The sequence below is a fragment of the Chiloscyllium plagiosum genome, chromosome 36 (assembly GCF_004010195.1).
Source record: "Chiloscyllium plagiosum isolate BGI_BamShark_2017 chromosome 36, ASM401019v2, whole genome shotgun sequence".
NCBI lineage: Eukaryota > Metazoa > Chordata > Chondrichthyes > Orectolobiformes > Hemiscylliidae > Chiloscyllium > Chiloscyllium plagiosum.
Genome location: NC_057745.1, coordinates 12938042 through 12957223, shown reverse-complemented (window position 1 = coordinate 12957223; position 19182 = coordinate 12938042). Strand labels below are relative to the sequence as shown.

The 19182-nt window shown below is 41.3% G+C and overlaps 2 protein-coding genes across 4 annotated transcripts in view; one reads left to right on the top strand and one right to left on the bottom strand.

Moving 5' to 3' along the window:
• Positions 1 to 16688, bottom strand: part of myef2 (myelin expression factor 2) — a 64174-nt gene extending 47486 nt beyond the window's left edge. Inside the window, exons 1-2 of one of the 2 annotated variants that reach the window (XM_043677343.1) lie at positions 16602 to 16688; positions 14153 to 14212 (exon numbers count right to left, since the gene is read on the bottom strand). In XM_043677343.1, the coding sequence (XP_043533278.1) occupies positions 14153 to 14181 (29 nt within the window). In that variant the 5' untranslated portion in view covers positions 14182 to 14212; positions 16602 to 16688. The other variant, XM_043677342.1, reaches the window with a different exon arrangement.
• Positions 16689 to 16758: 70 nt separating this feature from the next.
• clpxa (caseinolytic mitochondrial matrix peptidase chaperone subunit Xa) overlaps positions 16759 to 19182 on the top strand; it is a 44559-nt gene continuing 42135 nt past the window's right edge. For both annotated transcript variants that reach the window (XM_043677345.1, XM_043677344.1), the window contains exon 1: positions 16759 to 17158. In XM_043677345.1, the coding sequence (XP_043533280.1) occupies positions 17080 to 17158 (79 nt within the window). In that variant the 5' untranslated portion in view covers positions 16759 to 17079. The remainder of the gene's footprint in view (positions 17159 to 19182) is intronic.

Genomic DNA, 19182 nt, shown 5'->3' with positions numbered 1-19182 from the left:
TTAAACTAGTAAGGTGGGGGGGGGGGGGGGGAAAGAGGGTGAACCCCAGGGGGATAGTGAGAAAAGAGGTCAATCTGAGACTGGTACAGTTGAGAACAGGAGTCAAACAATCAGGGCAGGCAGGGGCAAGGTAGGACTAATAAATTAAACTGCATTTAATTCAATGCAAGGGGCCTAACAGGGAAGGCAGATGAATTCAGGGCATGATTAGGAACATGGGACTGGGATATCATAGCAATTACAGAAACATGGCTCAGGGTTGGGCAGGACTGGCAGCTTAATATTCGAAAATACAAATGCTCCAGGAAGGATAGAAAGGGAGGCAAGAGAGGAGGGGGAGTGGCATTTTTGATAAGGAATAGCATTACAGCTGTGCTGAGGGTGGATGTTCCCAGAAATACATCCAGGGAAGTGATTTGGGTGGAACTGAGAAATAAGAAAGGGATTATCACCTTATTGGGATTGTATTATAGACCCCCTAATAGTCAGAGGGAAATTGAGAAACAAACTTGTAAGGAGATCTCAGCTATCTGTAAGAATAATAGGATGGTCATGGTAGGGGATTTTAACTTTCCAAACATCGACTGGGACTGCCGTAGTGTTAAAGGTTGAGATGGTGAGGAATTTCTTAAGTGCGTACAAGACCGTTTTCTGGTTCAGTAAGTGGGTGTACCTACTAGAGGAGGTGCAAAACTTGACCTCCTCTTGGGAAATAAGGCAGGACAGGTGACTGAGGAGTCAGTTGGGGAGCACTTTGGGGCCAGCAACCATAATTCTATTAGGTTTAAAAGAGTGATGGAAAAGGATAGACCAGATCTAAAAGTTGAAGTTCTAAATTGGAGAAAGGCCAATTCTGATGGTATTAGGCAAGAACTTTCGAAAGCTGATTTGGGGCAGATTTTCACAGGTAAAGGGACGGCTGGAAAATGGGAAGCCTTCAGAAATGAGATAATGAGATTCCAGAAAAAATGTATTCCTGTCAGGGTAAAAGGAAAGGCTGGTAGGTGTAGGGAATGTTGGATGACTAAAGAAATTGAGGGTTTGGTTTGAAAAAAAAGGAAGCATATGTAAGGTATAGACAGGACAGATTGAGTGAATCCTTAGAAGAGTATAAAAGTGTATTCCTACTTCCTAAGAGGGAAATCAGGAGGGCAAAACAGGGACATGAGACAGCTCTGGCAAATAGAATTAAGGAGAATCCAAAGGGTTTTTACAAATATATTAAGGACAAAAGGGTAACAAGGGAGAGAATAGGGCCCCTCAAAGATCAGCAAGGCGCCTTTGTGTGGAGCTGCAGAAAATGGGGGAGATACTAATTGAGTATTTTGCATCAGTATTTACTGTGGAAAAGGATATGAAAGATATAGACTGTAAGGAAATAGATGGTGACATCTTGCCAAAATGTCCAGATTACAGAGGAGGAAGTGCTGGATGTCTTGAAACGGTTAAAAAACGATTTATCCTGATCAGGTATACCCGAGAACTCTGTGGGAAGCTAGAGAAGTGATTGCTGGGCCTCTTGCTGAGATATTTGTATCATCAATAGTCACAGGTGAGGTGCCAGAAGACTGGAGGTTGGCAAACGTGGTGCCAATGTTTAAGAAGGGTGGTAAGGACAAGCCAGGAAACTATAGACCGGTGAGCCTGACCTCGGTGGTGGTCAAGTTGTTGGAAGGAATCCTGAGGGACAGGATGTACATATATTTTGAAAGGCCAGGACTGATTAGGGATAGGCAACAAATCATGTCGCACAAACTTGATTGAGTTTTTTGAAGTAACAAAGAGGATTCATGAGTGCAGAACGGTAGATGTGATCTATATGGACTTCAGCAAGGCGTTCAATAAGGTTCCCCATGGGAGACTGATTAGCAAGGTTAGATCTCATGGAATACAGGGAGAACTCGCCATTTGTGGGCCAAAGGGCTGAGAAGTGGCAGATGGAGTTTAATTCAGATAAATGCGAGGTGCTGCATTTTGGGAAAACAAATCTTAGCAGGACTTATAAACTTAATGGTAAGGTCCTAGGGAGTGTTGCTGAACAATGAAACCTTAGAGTGCAGGTTCATAGCTCCTTGAAAGTGGAGTCTCAGGTAGATAGGAGAGTGAAGAAGGTGTTTGGTATGCTTTCTTTTATTGGTCAGAGTACTGAGTATAGGAGTTGGGAAGTCATGTTGCAGCGGTACAGGACATTGGTTAGGCCACTGTTGGAATATTGCGTGCAATTCTGGTCTCCTTCCTATTGGAAAGATGTTGTGAAACTTTAAGGGTTCAGAAAACATTCACAAGAATGTTGCCAGGGTTGGAGGATTTGAGCTGAACAGGCTGGGGCTGTTTTCCCTGGAGTGTCGGAGGCTGAGGGGTGACCTTATAGAGGTTTACAAAATTATGAGGGGCATGGATAGGCTAAATAGGCAAAGTCTTTTCCCTGGGGTCGGGGAGTCCAGAACTAGAGGGTATAGGTTTCGGGTGAGAGGGGAAAGATACAAAAGAGACCTACAGGGCAACATTTTCACACAGAGGGTCGTATGTGTATGGAATGAGCTGCCAGAGGATGTGGTGGAGACTGGTACAATTGCAATATTTAAGAGGCATTTGGATGGGTATATGAATAGGAAGAGTTTGGAGGGATATGGGCCGGCTGCTGGCAGGTGGGACTAGATTGGATTGGGATATCTGGTTGGCATGGACGGTTGGACTGAAGGGTCTGTTTCTATGCTGTACATCTCTATGACTCTAACTACAACAATCACCACTAATGCCTCCACTACATCGTCAGCTATGTCCCCTAGAACTCTGGGGTGTAGTCCATCTGGTCCAGGTGATTTCTCCATCTTCAGACATTCAGTTTTTTTAGCTCTTTCTCCTTGGTGATGGCCACCATACTCAGCTCTACCCCCTCTCTCTTGAATTCTTGGGATAGTACTTGTGTCTTCCACTGTGAAGACTGATGCGAAGTAATCATTCAGTTGTCGGCCATTTCCTTGTTCCTCACTGCTAACACTCCAGCGTCATTTTCCAGTGGCCCAATGTCCATTCTTGCCTCTCTTTTGCCCTTTATATATCTAAAGAAACTCTTATAATCTTCGTTTATATTACTGGCTAGCTTATCCTCTTATTTAATCACCTCTCTCCTTGATTCTTTTTTTGTTGCCCTCTGTTGGTCTCTGTAAGCTTCCTAGTCCTCTGGCTTCCCACTGCCCTTCGAAATGTTAAATGTTTTCTCTTTTGTTTTTATGCTATCCCTGACTTCTCTAGTCAGCCACGGTTGCCTCATCCTCCCTGTACCATGCTTCATTTTCCTTGGGATAAATATCTGCTGTGTTTCCTGAATTACTCCCAGAAACCCCTGCCATTGCTGTTCCACTGTCTTTCCTAAGCTCCTCTCCCAGACAACTCAATCATATTATTGCAAGTCTGATATTATATCAAGGCTGCCTTGTTACACAACATTAAATCCAGTATTGCTTGTTCCCTAGTGGGCTCCACCACAAGCTGCTCCAAAAAGCTGTCTTGGAGACACAAATTCCTCTTCTTGCAATCTACTACCAACCTGATTTTCCCTGTCCCCCTGCATATTGAAATCCCCTATGATCACTGTAACTTTGCCTTTCCATACCTCCTTCTCGTTTCCTGATGTATCTTGCGCCCCAGCTCCTGACTACTGTTTGGAGACCTGTACATAACTCCAGCTATGGTGTTTTTTTACCTTTGCGGTTCCTCAATTCCACCCATAAAGATTCTACACCATCTGACCCTACTTTATTTCCTACTATTGATTTAATTTCATTTCTTACTGATAAGGCAACCGCACCCCTTCTGCCCACCTGCCTATCTTTTCAATAAGATATATATTGGCCTCACCAGTGTAGAGAAGGCCACAGAATGAGTGGCAAATACAATTGACTAGATTAATAGTACTACAAGTAAATCACTCCTTGCCCATATTCTAATTCTGTTTGGACCTTTGGATAGTGAGGAGGGGGGAGACTAGAAAGGGAAATGTTATACCATCTGTGATTACATGGGACGGTGCCATGGAGGGGAGTGTTGAAGAGGAATTAGGAGTAACAGTGGAATGGACCAGGGTATCCTGTTAGAATTCTATAGATTTCTGAGATCCCCTGTCATTCTTTTAAACTCCAGTGAATGTAGTCCTAACTGATCCACTTTCTCTCCATATGTAGTCCTGCCACCCCAGGCCTCTGTCTGGTGACCCATCATTGCACTCTCTTCATTGCCAGAACATCCTTCCTCAGTTAAGGTGACCAACACTGTACACAATATTCTAAGTAATGGATGATATCTTATATATATCTTCTGAGAGAAGGTTGGACAGGCTAAGCTTGAATCTGCTGGAGTTCAAAAGAGAAACAGGCAACTTGATTGAAAAAAGTATAAGATATTGAGGGGTCTGAACAGGAGAGGATGTTTCCTCTTCAGCAATGATTTGATGAAATAGCAGAACAGGCGTAAGGAACCAATTATTACTTAAGGCTGAGATATTTAGATTCTTGATTAGTAGGGGAATCAAGGGTAAGGCAAAAACACAGAAAAGTGGACATGAGGAATGTCAGACCACACATTATCCTATGCAATGATGGAGCAGGCTCAAGGGATCTAACAGCCTACTTCTGTTTCTATTTCTTATGGTTTTCAATAGCGTAGTTCTGATCCTTGTTCATACTTTTGCATATGTTTATAAAATGCTAAGTTTCAGCATCAGTATCTAGTTGTTAAATATAGCAAGTTCACATTTTTTTCAGTGATAAGTCAGTGAGACATTGCGATAACAAAGCTTTTGGACAACAAGGAAACTCATGGAGAAACTTACTGATTGCTGCATTTAACTGCACAGACAATTACTGGAAGTTACCTCTAGATTTGACACTGCCTGAAGGCCTCCCATCTTCTACCTTTCATAAACTTGGGGTCATCCAGAACTCTTCTGCCAATATTCTAATGTGTTCACTAATCACCTGGGTACTTAATGATTCACATTGTTTACCTGAAGCTCACAAGTTCCTTCCCTCAATCTCTTCTCCCTTCTGCATCTCTTTCTCCTTTAAGATATCCTTATAAACAATCTCTGGTTAGCTTTTGTCATCTACCCTAGTATCTCCAGATATGGCTCAGTTTGAATATTGCTGAAAAACAGCATATTGTGTAAAGGTTTTCATTTTGCGCCCATCAAAATAATTCTCAAGAATAGCATATCAAGGGGAAAACCAGCATTTATACTGCATGAGAGGAGAGTGCTGATTGGTTGACAGGTGTACTCAGTCAAGAAGTTCTCCACTTCTATTCAGGGCCACAGAGATACATAGCACAGAAACAGTCCCTTTCTTCCCTCATCCATGCTGACCAATATTTTTCTGTGTTTTACAAATTTCAGATAATTAATCTCACTAGCCAGAGAGTTGCAAAAATAAATGTGTTTCTTTCACTTGTTTTATTACCTATTGGGGAATCCCGTTTCTTTCTTGAAATGAAATAATTTCTCCAAGAACAACGCTATATATTGGGAAAGCAACTGAACTTCTAAAATTGTTATGGATTCTGTGCACTCTATGGAAAACAGCACAAATCTGGACAAAAGTAAATCTGGCAGCATCTGTGGAAAGTAAAATGGAGATAATATTTCAGGTCAATGACCCTTCATTACAATCAAAAAAAGATAGAGCTGTTTCAAACATTACAGAAATAGGGAAGGTGGGAGAAGAAAAGAACAAATGGTTGACAGTGCCCTCAACTGTTTTAGTTTAATTTCTTGCATTTCTGCTGTCACTTCCTTTCCTCTTTTCAATAACCATGACAAAGTCATATTATCTTTACTTTCCATCCCACCAGTCTCCATATCCAATAAATTATCCTAAATCATTTCTGCCATCTCCAGGTGATACCACTTACCCTTCAGAACTGCAAATGGATTATTCCTGAACTACCTGGACTTGTGTATCATGCCCAATGCACTCTCCCTTACAGCAGTACTTCCTCTACAAGAGCAGATGTTGAGAAACCTGCCCTTATACCTCCTTTTCCATTATCCAGGATCCTAAACACTCTTTCTAGGAGAAACAGTTATTTATTTGTCTTCCTTTCAGCTTAGTATCCTTCTTTGCGGCTTATATTAATAAACTTGAGAATACTACCTCATCTATTGATGAAGCAATTTGGAGTCTTCCGTTCTCAACAGTGAGTCCAACAATTTCAGAGTTAACTTCTGCCCCCATATCTGGAAGAGCCATTTGATGATTGCCCTATTCCCATCATTTATTTGACACATTACTATCTCATTTAGCTTGGTACTATACTCCCTTTTGTCATTTGAGTTTATCCATATTTCATTTTAACAGCTGTTCCCTTTGCACTCCTCCTTTTCTGCTTCTGTACATGCTTAAACCTGTTACAGTCCTACCTTTTTTAAGTTCCTGAATCCAATCAAAGTCCAAAAAAAAAATTGAACCTGTGTAGCACTTTTCAGAATTACTGGATGTATCAAAAGGCTTCATAGCCAATGAATTACAGAAATCATCACCCTAAACTGTTAATTTCATCTGACCCAACAAATGTTTCAGAGTGCAGGAGCACTCCGATGCCAGGAATGGCACCTGGCACATCTAAAAAAAATGATGTCAGCCCAATGACGCTATGAACCAGAACTACTGACGTGCCAAACAGTAGATTAGATTATTTTTTTAGATTACATTACAGTGTGGAAACAGGCCCTTCGGCCCAACAAGTCCACACCGACCCGCCGAAGCGAAACCCACCCATACCCCTACATTTACCCCTTACCTAACACTACGGGCAATTTAGCATGGCCAATTCACCTGACCCTGCACATCTTTTGGACTGTGGGAGGAAACCGGAGCACCCGGAGGAAACCCACGCAGACACGGGGAGAATGTGCAAACTCCACACAGTCAGTCGCCTGAGGCGGGAATTGAACCCGGGTCTCAAGCGCTGTGAGGCAGCAGTGCTAACCACTGTGCCTCCGTGCTGCCCACAAAATACAGCAAATACAGTACAAGCAGCAAATGATAGACAAACCAAAGCAATTTCACAACCAAATCAGACCTAAGATCATCAATCCTACCACATCCAGTCATGAATGATGATGAACAATTAAACAACAGTGAAATTCAGACCTAATAAGTATGCTCTCTATAACAGATTTGCAACAGCACTTTGCAAAATTAAGGACTTTATCCTATCACATGACATTGTAAACAGATCTCAGAAGCAAAGACAGGATGCTTTCATTTGCTTTACATGATGCTAAACGTTTGTCCAGGTCTTGAATCCACAATAAAGTAAGAACCCCTGCACGGTGGAATTTGATCTTTGTTCTATAGCAAATTGTAAAGTCCATAAGTAAGCCTGCCAAACTCTGAGGTTGCTTTTGCTAGGTAATGGTTGATTTTATCATCCTGTGTGGTACTTCTGCAATGAATGGAGGATGTGTAGTCACTGGAGTATGTGGCCAGGGGTGCATTGATATAGGAACTCTGTCTCCTCCAGACTTATTGTCAGGACAAAGCATTGTGTGACTAGCAGAAATTATTCTGAACATACTGTCCTCTGGAGCATGTATTATCACAACACGGTTGACTGCAAACAACATTCAATCAGAAGCTGTTTAAGCTTCAAGCAAGACTTGAAGCTTTGCAAGTTGAAGTTGCCGTTTGCCCTGAATTGAATGCGTACTGAGGTATGGTAGAGATGCATATGACAAACAGAGTTGGAACCAATACACTGCTAGTTATTGATTGGATAGGCATCTGATGACATATCATTCTGCACCAACCTGGCAACACAATATTCTGAAACAAGTGAATTGTACTGATCATCTATTTGGCACAGCCCATATTTACACAGAACCTTTCAGGTTTACAGTGTCAAAAGCTTTGACCAGGTCAACAAACACCATTTACAGATGGTTGTACGCATGTATGATTGTATGTTAATATAGAGGCCATTATTTTTCTTAAATTTGATGTGCTGAGAGATCATGTCTGGAAGCCACACTGTGATTCTGAATACAAAGATTCATCGAGGAAGTCATGATCTGATTAAGAGTTATCCTTACAAGAACAACTGTTAAAAGAAGTGAATCTTTTTGTACTTGAATACTTCAGGTGAGATGCCATTAGTTCCTGACAACATGCCCATAAAAAGCAACTTAATGGTCCTTGTGACTTCTGCCTGAGAAGTATTGAATGCAAACTGATCCAAAATGCAGTGCTGTGCAAGTGACTCAATGCTTTTACTACACATAATGGGTTAGGAGATTACTGAAGGGAATCTTATACCTGTTAGTTTAGAACTGACTGCCATCTACTCAGAGGATGTACACCATGTATTTGCTTTTGGGGCCACAAAATGATCACAGACCTACAGTACAGCCTTCAAAGCATTTTTATCATTACTTTCTTGAAGCTCATCAGCCTTGTTTCCCTACCATGTGTGCACTATATCTCTTAATTTGACTTGCAGCATGTGTTTTGCACAATGGCACCTTGCATCCTTGCTGATGACTTCTCGACAGATTCGTAAAATCCGTGGGTGTTGGATATCCTTGGGATATAAGCAAGCTTCATCCACAAGCTTGCTTATATCATGGCCAACAGCGTTGAATGAGTCTTAGTGCTTCCGTTTAATCCTCGGATTTCCAATCATAAACTCTAAATAAGATTCTTACCCTTTTTCAGAATCTTCAGTGGCAATACTGTGCTCCTAAATATCAACAATTCTTGAGTAATTTCTGCTCTGTTTCTTGGTTATGCTATTAAGACAGTGACATCAAGCTTTCTTCATGACTTGCTCTATGCTGAACTGCCTTAGATATTAACTTCAAGACATAATACACCCGACAAACCGATGTACCTCAACAAAGCTGGTTGAATGCACATCCTTCAGATTTCTAATACAATAACAAAGTGCTCAGATCTGGGCTACATCTATGCTGCTTTAGTTTGTTTGCTTGCTGGCAAATAGTGTTTGTAACAGTTTAGTCAAACTTGCTGCACTCAGAGAGAAGAAGCTGGCCATTGGAGATTGCTTTGCTGATGCTGTGGTGTCCTAGCACATCTACCCATGTAGTAAAGTCTGTGCCCACTTGGCCATAGAAATCACCAACAATATTAATGATGTGGAGGTGTCGGTGTTGGACTGGGGTGGAAAAAGTTAAAAATCACAGAACACAGGTTAGAGTCCAACAGGTTTATTTGGAAGTACTAGCTTTCAGAGCGCTGTTCCTTCATCAGGTGTGGAGCAGGATCATAAAATATAGAATTCATAGCAAAAGATTAGTGTCATGCATGCAACTGATATGATATATTGAACAAACCTAGATTACTGTTAAGTCTTTCATCTTTTAGTATGGGTTCCAGGTTTTGGTTCATTAATATGTAAATTCCCAAAATTCTTTCAAATCACATTTTCGAGATAACTTAAGTTTTATATAAAAAAGGTGACATCTTAGCTCAGCTCAGACAATGCGTTAAAGGTGTGTCTGTATCCTAATCTCAAGTGAGACTAGTTCTATTTCCATAGAAAATCCATCATGAATTCCTGATGAGGGGCTTATTCCTGAAACGTCGATTCTCCTGCTCCTCAGATGCTGCCTGACCCGCTGTGCTTTTCCAGTCTATACTCTCAATTCTGATCTCCAGCATCTGCCGTCCTCATTTTCTCCTATCACCTGCTATTGAGAGATTTTTTTTAACAATACAGTATATTAAGTAAATCCTGATGAGGTACTCTTATCTTGCTGAGGTCATCACAGAACGCTCCTTTGACACTTCACCTGAATGAGTCATTTTGGAGTATATGTGTTAATGAGCTTTGTATACTGATTACCTGTATTAGTAAGACTTAATCAAGGAAACACAAGTGAATTCATAATTGTGATCATCAAGACAGCATTCCATTAAGTGTGATATCAAGAATCCCTTGTAAATTGAGCTCAACAGGGATAAAGGGCTAAGTTTTCCAGGAGCAAAGTAACATGGTTGTGATTGTTAAAATGAGATTTTCAGACTAGATATTTTCTAATTAACCTGATCAGGGATGTTATTACATGTTTTTGGAGCAGGTGGGACTTGAACTCGGCCTCTTGGTTCAGGTCTTCAGATATTTTAATGAAATTCAGATTTTACATAAACCATGGTGGGATTTGAATCCATACCCCAAAGCATTGGGCTAGGGTTTTAGATTGCTACATCATTAACTACAATCCAGTCAAAGGTGGTGTCTTATGCCCAACTATCTTCAACTGCTTCATCAATGACCTTCTGTCCATCATAAGGTCATAAGTAGGATTTTCACTGATAATTGCAATTTTTAGTTTTATTCACAACTCCTCAGATAATGAAATAGTCCATCATTGCATGTAGCAAGACCATGAAAGCACTCAGAGTTGACCTTGTAACTTAATTAATTACACAAGTGCAATGAATGAACAACACATCTTGTCTTGACATTCTGCAGCATTACCATATCCCAATTGCTGTCCTTCAACATCCTTGCCATTTTTAACTAAAAACTATACTGATTAGCTACACATAAAAGCAAAGCCTACTGAAAGAAGTAAGGCACTGGATATACTGTGGCAAGAACCTCATCACCTGATTATCTAAAGCCTTTGCAGCATCTACAAGGCACAAATCAAGAATGTGTGAAATGTTCTCCATTTGATTGAATGGGTGGTACTGCTTCAACTTTCAAGAAAACACACATCTCTCTTATGCACAATCTCATTCTTGCTCACACATTCAGACATACTCACTCTCAGACACTGTCTTTATCAGACATTCTCTCCCACTCACAACACATACATTGTCTCTTGCGCGCATGCACACAAACACAGTATGTGTGAAAGTGTACAGTTTCCATCAGCCATGCGCAATCTCACTCTCGTACACGCAATTACACTCCCTCACACACAGAACATGTATGCACAATGAACGACACATGTTGTGGGTGAGTGTACATCCCTGAATAATGTGTAAGTAAAAACCAAAAGATCTGCAGATGCTGTAAACCAGAAACAAAAACAGAAATTGCTGGAAAAGTTCAGCAGGTCTGGGAGCACCTATGAAGAGAAATCAAAGTTAACGTTTCAGGTTCAGCGACTCTTTCTCAGAACTGAATTGAAATCAGTTCTGAGGAAGTGGCACCTGATCCAACACGTTAACTTTGATTTCTCTTCACTGATGCTGCTAGTCCTGCTGAGCTTTTCCAGCAACTTCTGTTTTAATTCCTGAGTAGTGTGTGCGTGTGTGTGTGCGTACATCTCTGAGAGAAGGTTATCTAAAATTACGACAGGATCGTGATCAATTAGACCAATGGGCTGAGGAGTGGCAAATGGTTTAATTTGGATAAATACAAAGTGTTACCTTACAGTAAGATGAAGAAAGGCAAGACTTATACAATTAATGGTAGGACCCTGGGTAGTGTTGTCAAACAGGGAGACCCAGTGATTCATGGACATAGTTCTCTGAAAGTTGCATCACAAGTAGACAGGGTAGTTTTGAAGACATTTGACACACTTATGTTCACTTCTCAGACGACGGAGTATAGGAATTGGGAACGTTATGATGAGGTTGTACTGGATGTTGATGAGACCACTTTTAGAGTATTGTGTACAGTTCTGATTGCCCTGCTATAGGAAGGATATTATTAAACTAGAGAGGATTCAGAAGATATAGATAAGGATGTAGCCAGGACTGGAGAGTTTGACTTTTGAGTTTTGTGGGGAAGGTGGATAGGTTGGGACATTTTTTACTGGAGCCTAGGAGGCTGAGAGGTGACCTTCTTTATGTTTATAAAAGTATGAGGGGAATAGATAGGTGAATAGCTTGGGTCTTTTCCCTCAGTTAGGGAAGTTCAAAACTAGAGGGCACAATTTTAAGGTGAGAGGGGAAAGATTTAAAAGGGATCTCAAAGGGAGACTTTTTCACACAGACGGTGAAATATGTAGAATGAACAGCCAGAGCAAGTCGTAGATGTAGGTACAGTTACAACATTTGGACAGATAAATGAATAGGAAAGGTTTAGAGGGATGTAGGCCAAAAGCAGGCAACTGGGACTAATTTAGTTTTGGAAACCTGGTCAGCATGGACAAGTTGGATCAAAGGGTATACCTCCGTGTTGTATGACTCTATGATCAACCAGAAAAGAATATTTGATTTGATCAACAGCCCATCGTAAACACATGCTTTATGTCCCACCACCACACCATGGTGGTCTGTAACATCCACAGTTGAACTGCAGCAACCTAACAATATTTATTCAATAGCACCGCCCAAATCCAATGGCTTGAAGGGTAAGCCTATCTGTCATACGGGAACACCATTACCTCCAGTTCCCTTCAAGATGGACACCATCTGACTTGGAAATGGATTGTCACTGGGTCAAAATTCTCTGTGGGATTATCACACGGACAACAATTGTTCACCAATTTTTCTCAAAAACCAACTAAGAATAGGCAATAAATCAATTAGCAAATCAATTTTTAAGTTTACAGAGGCAATAGTTTTAACAGAAAAAAAAGTACGCTTTAACAGTGGGCGGCATGGTGGCACAGTGGTTAGCACTGCTGCCTCACAGCGCCTGAGACCCGGGTTCAATTCCCGACTCAGGCGACTGACTGTGTGGAGTTTGCACGTTCTCCCCGTGTCTGCGTGGGTTTCCTCCGGGTGCTCCGGTTTCCTCCCACAGTCCAAAGATGTGCAGGTCAGGTGAATCGGCCATGCTAAATTGCCCGTAGTGTTAGGTAAGGGGTAAATGTAGGGGTATGGGTGGGTTGCGCTTCGGCGGGTCGGTGTGGACTTGTTGGGCCGAAGGGCCTGTTTCCACACTGTAATCTAATCTAATCTAATCTAAAAAGAAAAAATCTAATACTGCACTTTTCATCATCTGAGGACATCTCAATGTACATTAAGTTCAATTAAGTACTTGTTCATGGTCTTGTTGTAATGTCAGAAATATGTCAGCTACTGTGTGCACTGCAAGCTCTGACAAGGAACTGCAAAGCTCAAGATCAGATAAACATTTATGAACGATGCTTTGAATGCCCAAGCTCTTGCATCTGCCCTGTAAATCTTTCTGGTTCACTCTGTTTGCCAAGACTCCTTTAAAACCAATATATTCTGTAGTCTGGTGTCAATTGGCTAAAGCAGCAACTCTGAGAGTGGGAGTATTCTGAGAGTGGCTCACTTCATGACTCCCTAAAGCCTGCCCACTATCGACAAGGCACAAGTCAGAAGCATGATGGATTACACCTCACGTTCCTCGATTGATGCGACTCCAATAACATGCAAGCATCCCAACACCACCTGGGACAAAGCAGCCTGCTTGATTGATATCACAGCTGTTGCATTAAACACAAACTTCCTTCACCAATGTGCAGTGGCAGAGGTCTATATTAACAACAAGATGTACTCTTGAGGGGCAATTTTTTCATACAGAGAAATATGTGGAATGAACTGCCAGAGTAAGTGGTGAATGCAGGTACAGTTACAATTGAAAAGATATTTTGACACTTGCATGGATATAAAAGGTTTAGAGGGATGTGGGCCAAATGCAGGCAAGTGGGACTAGTTTTGGGAAACTTGCTGACATGGACAAGTTAACCAAAGGAATAAAGATTGGTCAGGATATTAGGGAGAACATCCCTGCTTTTCTCTGAAATATTGCCATAGGATCTTGTAAACTCACCCGAGTGGGCAGGTGGATTCATAGTTTAATGACTAAAAGAAAATGCTCTCAACAGTGCATCACTCTTTCAGTAATACATTGGTATTAACATAAATTTTATGCTTGATAGATACTGATTTAACTTATTGGTAAAATATATCAACATGAAATCATGGAATGTTTACAGCACAGAAGGAAGCTACTTGGCGCATCAGTCTGTGCCAGTTATCTGGAAGAACAATTCACCATAGTTTTTATCACTGATTTAGAATTTTAATTATCATAATTTATAGTCAGAATCCAAAATAAAATTTCATTTTAAAATTACTGTGATACAAACCACTTCAATATTTCTATTATGAAGTTCACAATTAGTTTTATGAGTTCACAGATTTGGTGGTTTTCAAAAAAAAATTAACTCGTTTTCTGCACAGTTTGAAATCTTTCCTACCATCCATTCTTTGTTAATTGTGTCCTCATCCAATCAAAGTGGTCAGAAAGGTTGACAGAACTGTTTAAAAAAAAGGCACCAATGAAGCAAAATATCCTCTATATTTTGAGGCAAAGTCTCTTCTGTTTAGCAGTCTCCAATCCATTTCTGTGTCACCTTGGTTAACCCATTTATCTTCCTCCCTGGTCTCATATCACTTTCCACTACAAAGCTAAAGCACAATTATAAAACCTTACCACTACAGTTGAGATCACCAGCTCAGGAGAGTTAGAATCATGCCAGGGATTGTTCTCAAACCTACCTTATATGAAATCCCTTCTACCCATTACTTCTGGGAACTCTGATTCATATCGCCTTAGCAACTGTTGATTTTGATGGACACTCGCTCACAGGTCTTGATTCCTACAGAACACTCATTGTGTCTTATCCTTGACATTTGTCATGAACTGGATGCCCCCTTAAGCATTAGGATTGGAAAATTGAGCATATTTACCATACAATAGGCTTCATAATCCATCTGCAAACCTGGCTGGAGAACATCAAACATTTATTAGGCTCCACACCGTCTACTAAAACTGACCATTACTCATCCCACAGTTCCAACATAAACCTATGTAAACTCATCTTCCTGTAATGAATAATTTTGCTAAAATTGCCTTTACCCAATTCAACTCCAACAAAAAAAAATTAAACGTGGATTGTCATCAGAGATAGCTGTTATGTGTTCACCTGCTTCTACTGCTGTTCCTTCACCTTGTTCATTTAGTCAAATATTTTCCTGTTCCTTTCACCAAAGCTGTAATCTTTGTGTTTGATCCTGAGTTGAGCTTCCAAACCTTCTCCATCATAAAACATACATAATTTTACTCTACAATAACAGCTGAATTCCTCTCAAATCTCAGACTTCCAATGCCAATACTGTCTATGGGGTGTTGAAATCCCTCTGTAGCCTTCCCCATCTGATCTTTGCAATCTTCTCCAACCTCATAATTCTCAATAAGATTTCTATTCCAATGCATTACTGGAGGACTGTTTCACAGTCAGAAGTGCTGCTTTCAAATGAGACACTAAATTGAGGCTGCATCTGCTCTGTTAAACAGATGTAAAATATTGCATGAAACACTTTTGAAGAAGAGCAGGAGAGTACACCTGGTGTCTTAGCTTAAATTTTAATCCTTGAATCAAAATCACTAAAACAAAATATCCGGTCATTATCATATTATTGTAAGGGGAACCTTGCTATGGAGTGTTGTCAACATACATGTGGAACCCAAGGCATCATAGAAACAGGAAATAGGAAGGGGCCAGGATCCTTGGGGAACACCAGAGGTAACCTTACAGAAGTGGGAAGCTGACCCTGTATGTCAAAGAAAAACACTCTATGGGTTCTTGGAATGTTATTTTGTTCCATTTTGTGAAGTTAACATTGAGCTATAATTGGTGGATTATACCATGCCAGCTACAGACAATTCCTGATGATTTTGGTATGCAGTACCTAAAAAGGGTGATGGAATCACCTTTAACTATAAATGTTTACAAAGGGTAAATGTACAAATTCTTGAAGGGGAAAAATTTGCACGGCTTTGGGAGGCACAAATTGTTTAGCTCTTTCAAACAGTAGACACAAACCAAATGAAAATAATGGCTGCTGTCTGTGCTACATGATTTTATGACTAGGACAGACTTGAAATTATGCGTGTTTGTAACCATGACAGGAGAAGGATTGACTCATGTCAATTGTCATTGGACTAGGTGGAACAATGCAGGTAGTGAACAGCCTCAAATTAAAGGCATAAAGCGGGTGCTAACGAATTCAGAAAAATGTGGCAACAAAATAAGGATAAGCAGCTTGACAATTTTAGAATCCACTGAAAGCTTAACAGGGAACTGTATGCAGAGGGAAGAGGGAAAAAATAACTTGGTTCTGTTTCAGCATCCTTGTGAAAGTCAAAATCATCTTCCCTCCTGATCCTTTCAACCTTCCTCATCCAGTCTTATGCCTCCCTTTGAGGTTTCTCCTGTTGTGTTGTACTGGAAGAATGCTGCATTGTCAGAAGTGCCGAATTTTCGAATAAGATGGTAGACTATCACAGCAGTGTTATGACGTAGGGATCCATTCTGCCCACCATGTCCTTTTTTAAATGAGCATCATTAGCTTTTCCCCATTCCAATGCACATTATTTCCATCCAAAATATCTTCCAATGCCCTTGAGTGCTTCGATTAAACTTGCCTCCACCATACTTCCACATAGTACGTTCCACACCTTAACTACTCTTTGCGAGAAGCAGTTTACTTCTCCCATCACCAAGACCCTTGACTGTACTCTCAGGTGGTCGTCAAAATGATAAATAGCGCATTGTTAAAATACTTTTCTTGCCGGTGTGGGGTGGCAAGTCGAGAATATACCTAATTCCCTGCCATGAAGAAGCTCGGCGGTATATCACCCACCTGGGTTTCCAATGTGCCTCTCCACCGTCACTGGCCTATCCAACATGGCGCGACCTGTGCCCACGTGACTACCGCACCCAACGGCCGCCGGGCTCCAACCGGAAGTCCTAGTTTGACCCCCTGGAAAGAATCACTTCCGGGGGTCGTAACTGTGCGTCAGTGACGTTGGACAGGGTCGGATGGCGGTGGCTGCCGAGAAGCGGAATTGTTTATTTATTTGTGTTTTTTTTCGTGTGGAACTTTATTAACTTTTTTTCTCCTCCCTTCTGGTGTGGGGGAAAAAGGCCGTCCTCGATCTTTCAGCCCTGACTCCAGTCCCGCTTCACCGGCTGAGTTCGAGGATTTTAGACGGGAGGCGGTTAGGCCCTGTCGGTTAGTTGGGCGGACGGACAGAGGGGGAAGCGGCCGAGGCCGAACCCGAACCCGAGGGTCGGCTCTCAGCTGCCCGCCCGGCTGGCTAACCGACTCCGGGCCAGACATGTCGTGCGTCGCGGTGATGTGTACCTGCTCGTCGGCCGCTCGGCTCCTCCGCTCGTCCATAACCTCCTCGGGACTGGGTAAGAACCGGGCTCGTCTTAGAGCATTTCTCCCCTTTCCAAAGCTCATCCATTCACCCGCTTCACAAGGAGACCGTTGGTAATCGGAGCGTGGTGGAGATGGCGATGGATATGGTCGGCGTAATGTGCGCTTGAGTTTCAGTTCAGTGAATATATTCCGTCGCCTCTGAGTCCAGATGTTGTTGACTCAACGCCCAGATTGAAGTTGCATTTTAGGTCCGTGTTACACTGTCAGAGATGCTGCTTTTTGGATCAGGTTCTGCCTATTTTGACCGATGTGCGGAAAGGTTCCACGCCGCGTCTCCTGAGGTGTTATACCTTGTCCCGGCTGGGATTGTTTTTAAGCCTGAGTCAGCTCATAAAACTGATGATCAGGCTATTTAATGTCTGAGCGATTTGGGGTATGTAAATTGATTGTTGTATTTCATATGTTATAGTAGAGATTACACTTTGTAAGGTTTTACATTGGCTGTAAAGTTTTTTGAAGTATTATAAAGTATTCCATATCAATTTAAGTAATCTGTCTTCATGCTTTGGACTTATTTATACTGGTTTATTGAAGGCTGCAGTTTTTGGAGGAAAGGTATTGGTGAACTTGACACATTTTGGGTGAACAATGCAATTACATAACACTTTATTGTGTCATGTATGTGATGCAATGATGATAGGGCATGTGTTATCATGATGGTTGTGTTTGTTCCAAATTTCCTCGTTTGTTTGTTTGTTTCATTTAACATTTCCTGCTTTTGTGCAGTCAATCTGTTTGACAGGCATGTAGTCCTGCTTGAGTCACAATTTCCTGTGTTAGACATTGGCCATTGTCTTTATATCTAGCCACAGACTAAGTCCACCTCACTCCCTGCACAGTGTCTTGCATTAAAGTGAACATTTGTACCCATGGCATCTTATCAACAAAACCTCTGGAATTACAGTGATCAACTGTCCCCAACTTTCTCTGGACTGTCCTACATTGGAACTGCTGGTCCTAGGTTGTCTGCATATGTTTGTCTCATTAACAGCAACTGTGATCTGTATGTTTATATACGACCCACATCCTCCTGTCAGCCTTCTCTGTTGCTCTCATAAACCTCCAGGTTTGCCAATACACTTCTCCCCCTCTCTTGCACACCCATCCCTCTCACTCACCCCTGGAGTAGGAACAGCAACGTTTCTTCCCCCCCCAATTTAGCCCCTGAGTTGGTTAGATATGTCAGATACCCATTTCCAATGGAAGTCTAGAACAGATACCAATTAAATCAGCCTCCTCTTTGTGATATTCTTTATAATCAGAATGTGGCACAGAAGACCACCATTTTGCCTACCTGTGCTGGTTCTTTAAAGGAGCAATTCATCAAGTTAGTTACTGTCTTCTGTTCAGACCCTGACATTCTTACTATCGGATGTCCAATTCCTCCTTGAATGAACATGCCACTATTGTACATTCAGGCGATGTATTCTAAGTGCTCACTGCATCAAAGTTTTTCTTATGTCACTATTGCTGCTTTTACCAATTACCTTCAATCTTTGTCTCCTGTAAAACAATTTCTCTGTTTTGTCCAGACCAATCATGACTGCATTGTCTCAATGCTGTCTTCTCAAGATGAACAGTTCTAGCTCTCCAATCTATGTAAGGAACTGAATTTTCTCAGCTGTGGCATCATTCTCATGATTTTTTTTCTGCACCAGTTCTACTGCCTTTACGTCATTCCTAAAGTGTGATGACCAGAACTCTACTCAATACTCCAACTGAGGCCAAACAAATAATTTTACTGTGGTTTTACTAACTCCCTTACAGTTTTGCTCTTCCTATTTACAAAGACCACAATGTCATTTGATTTATTAACGACTATCTCAACCTGTCCTGCTTCTATCAGTGATTTAGCACATAAACTGTATATCCAGGTCTGTTTCTCCAACCTCTTTAAACCTGAACATGTTACTTCATTTTGCCTGTCCTTGTTCTCCTACCAAAATGAATCACTTCATGCTTCTTTTAAACTTTACCTGCCACTTATCCACCCATT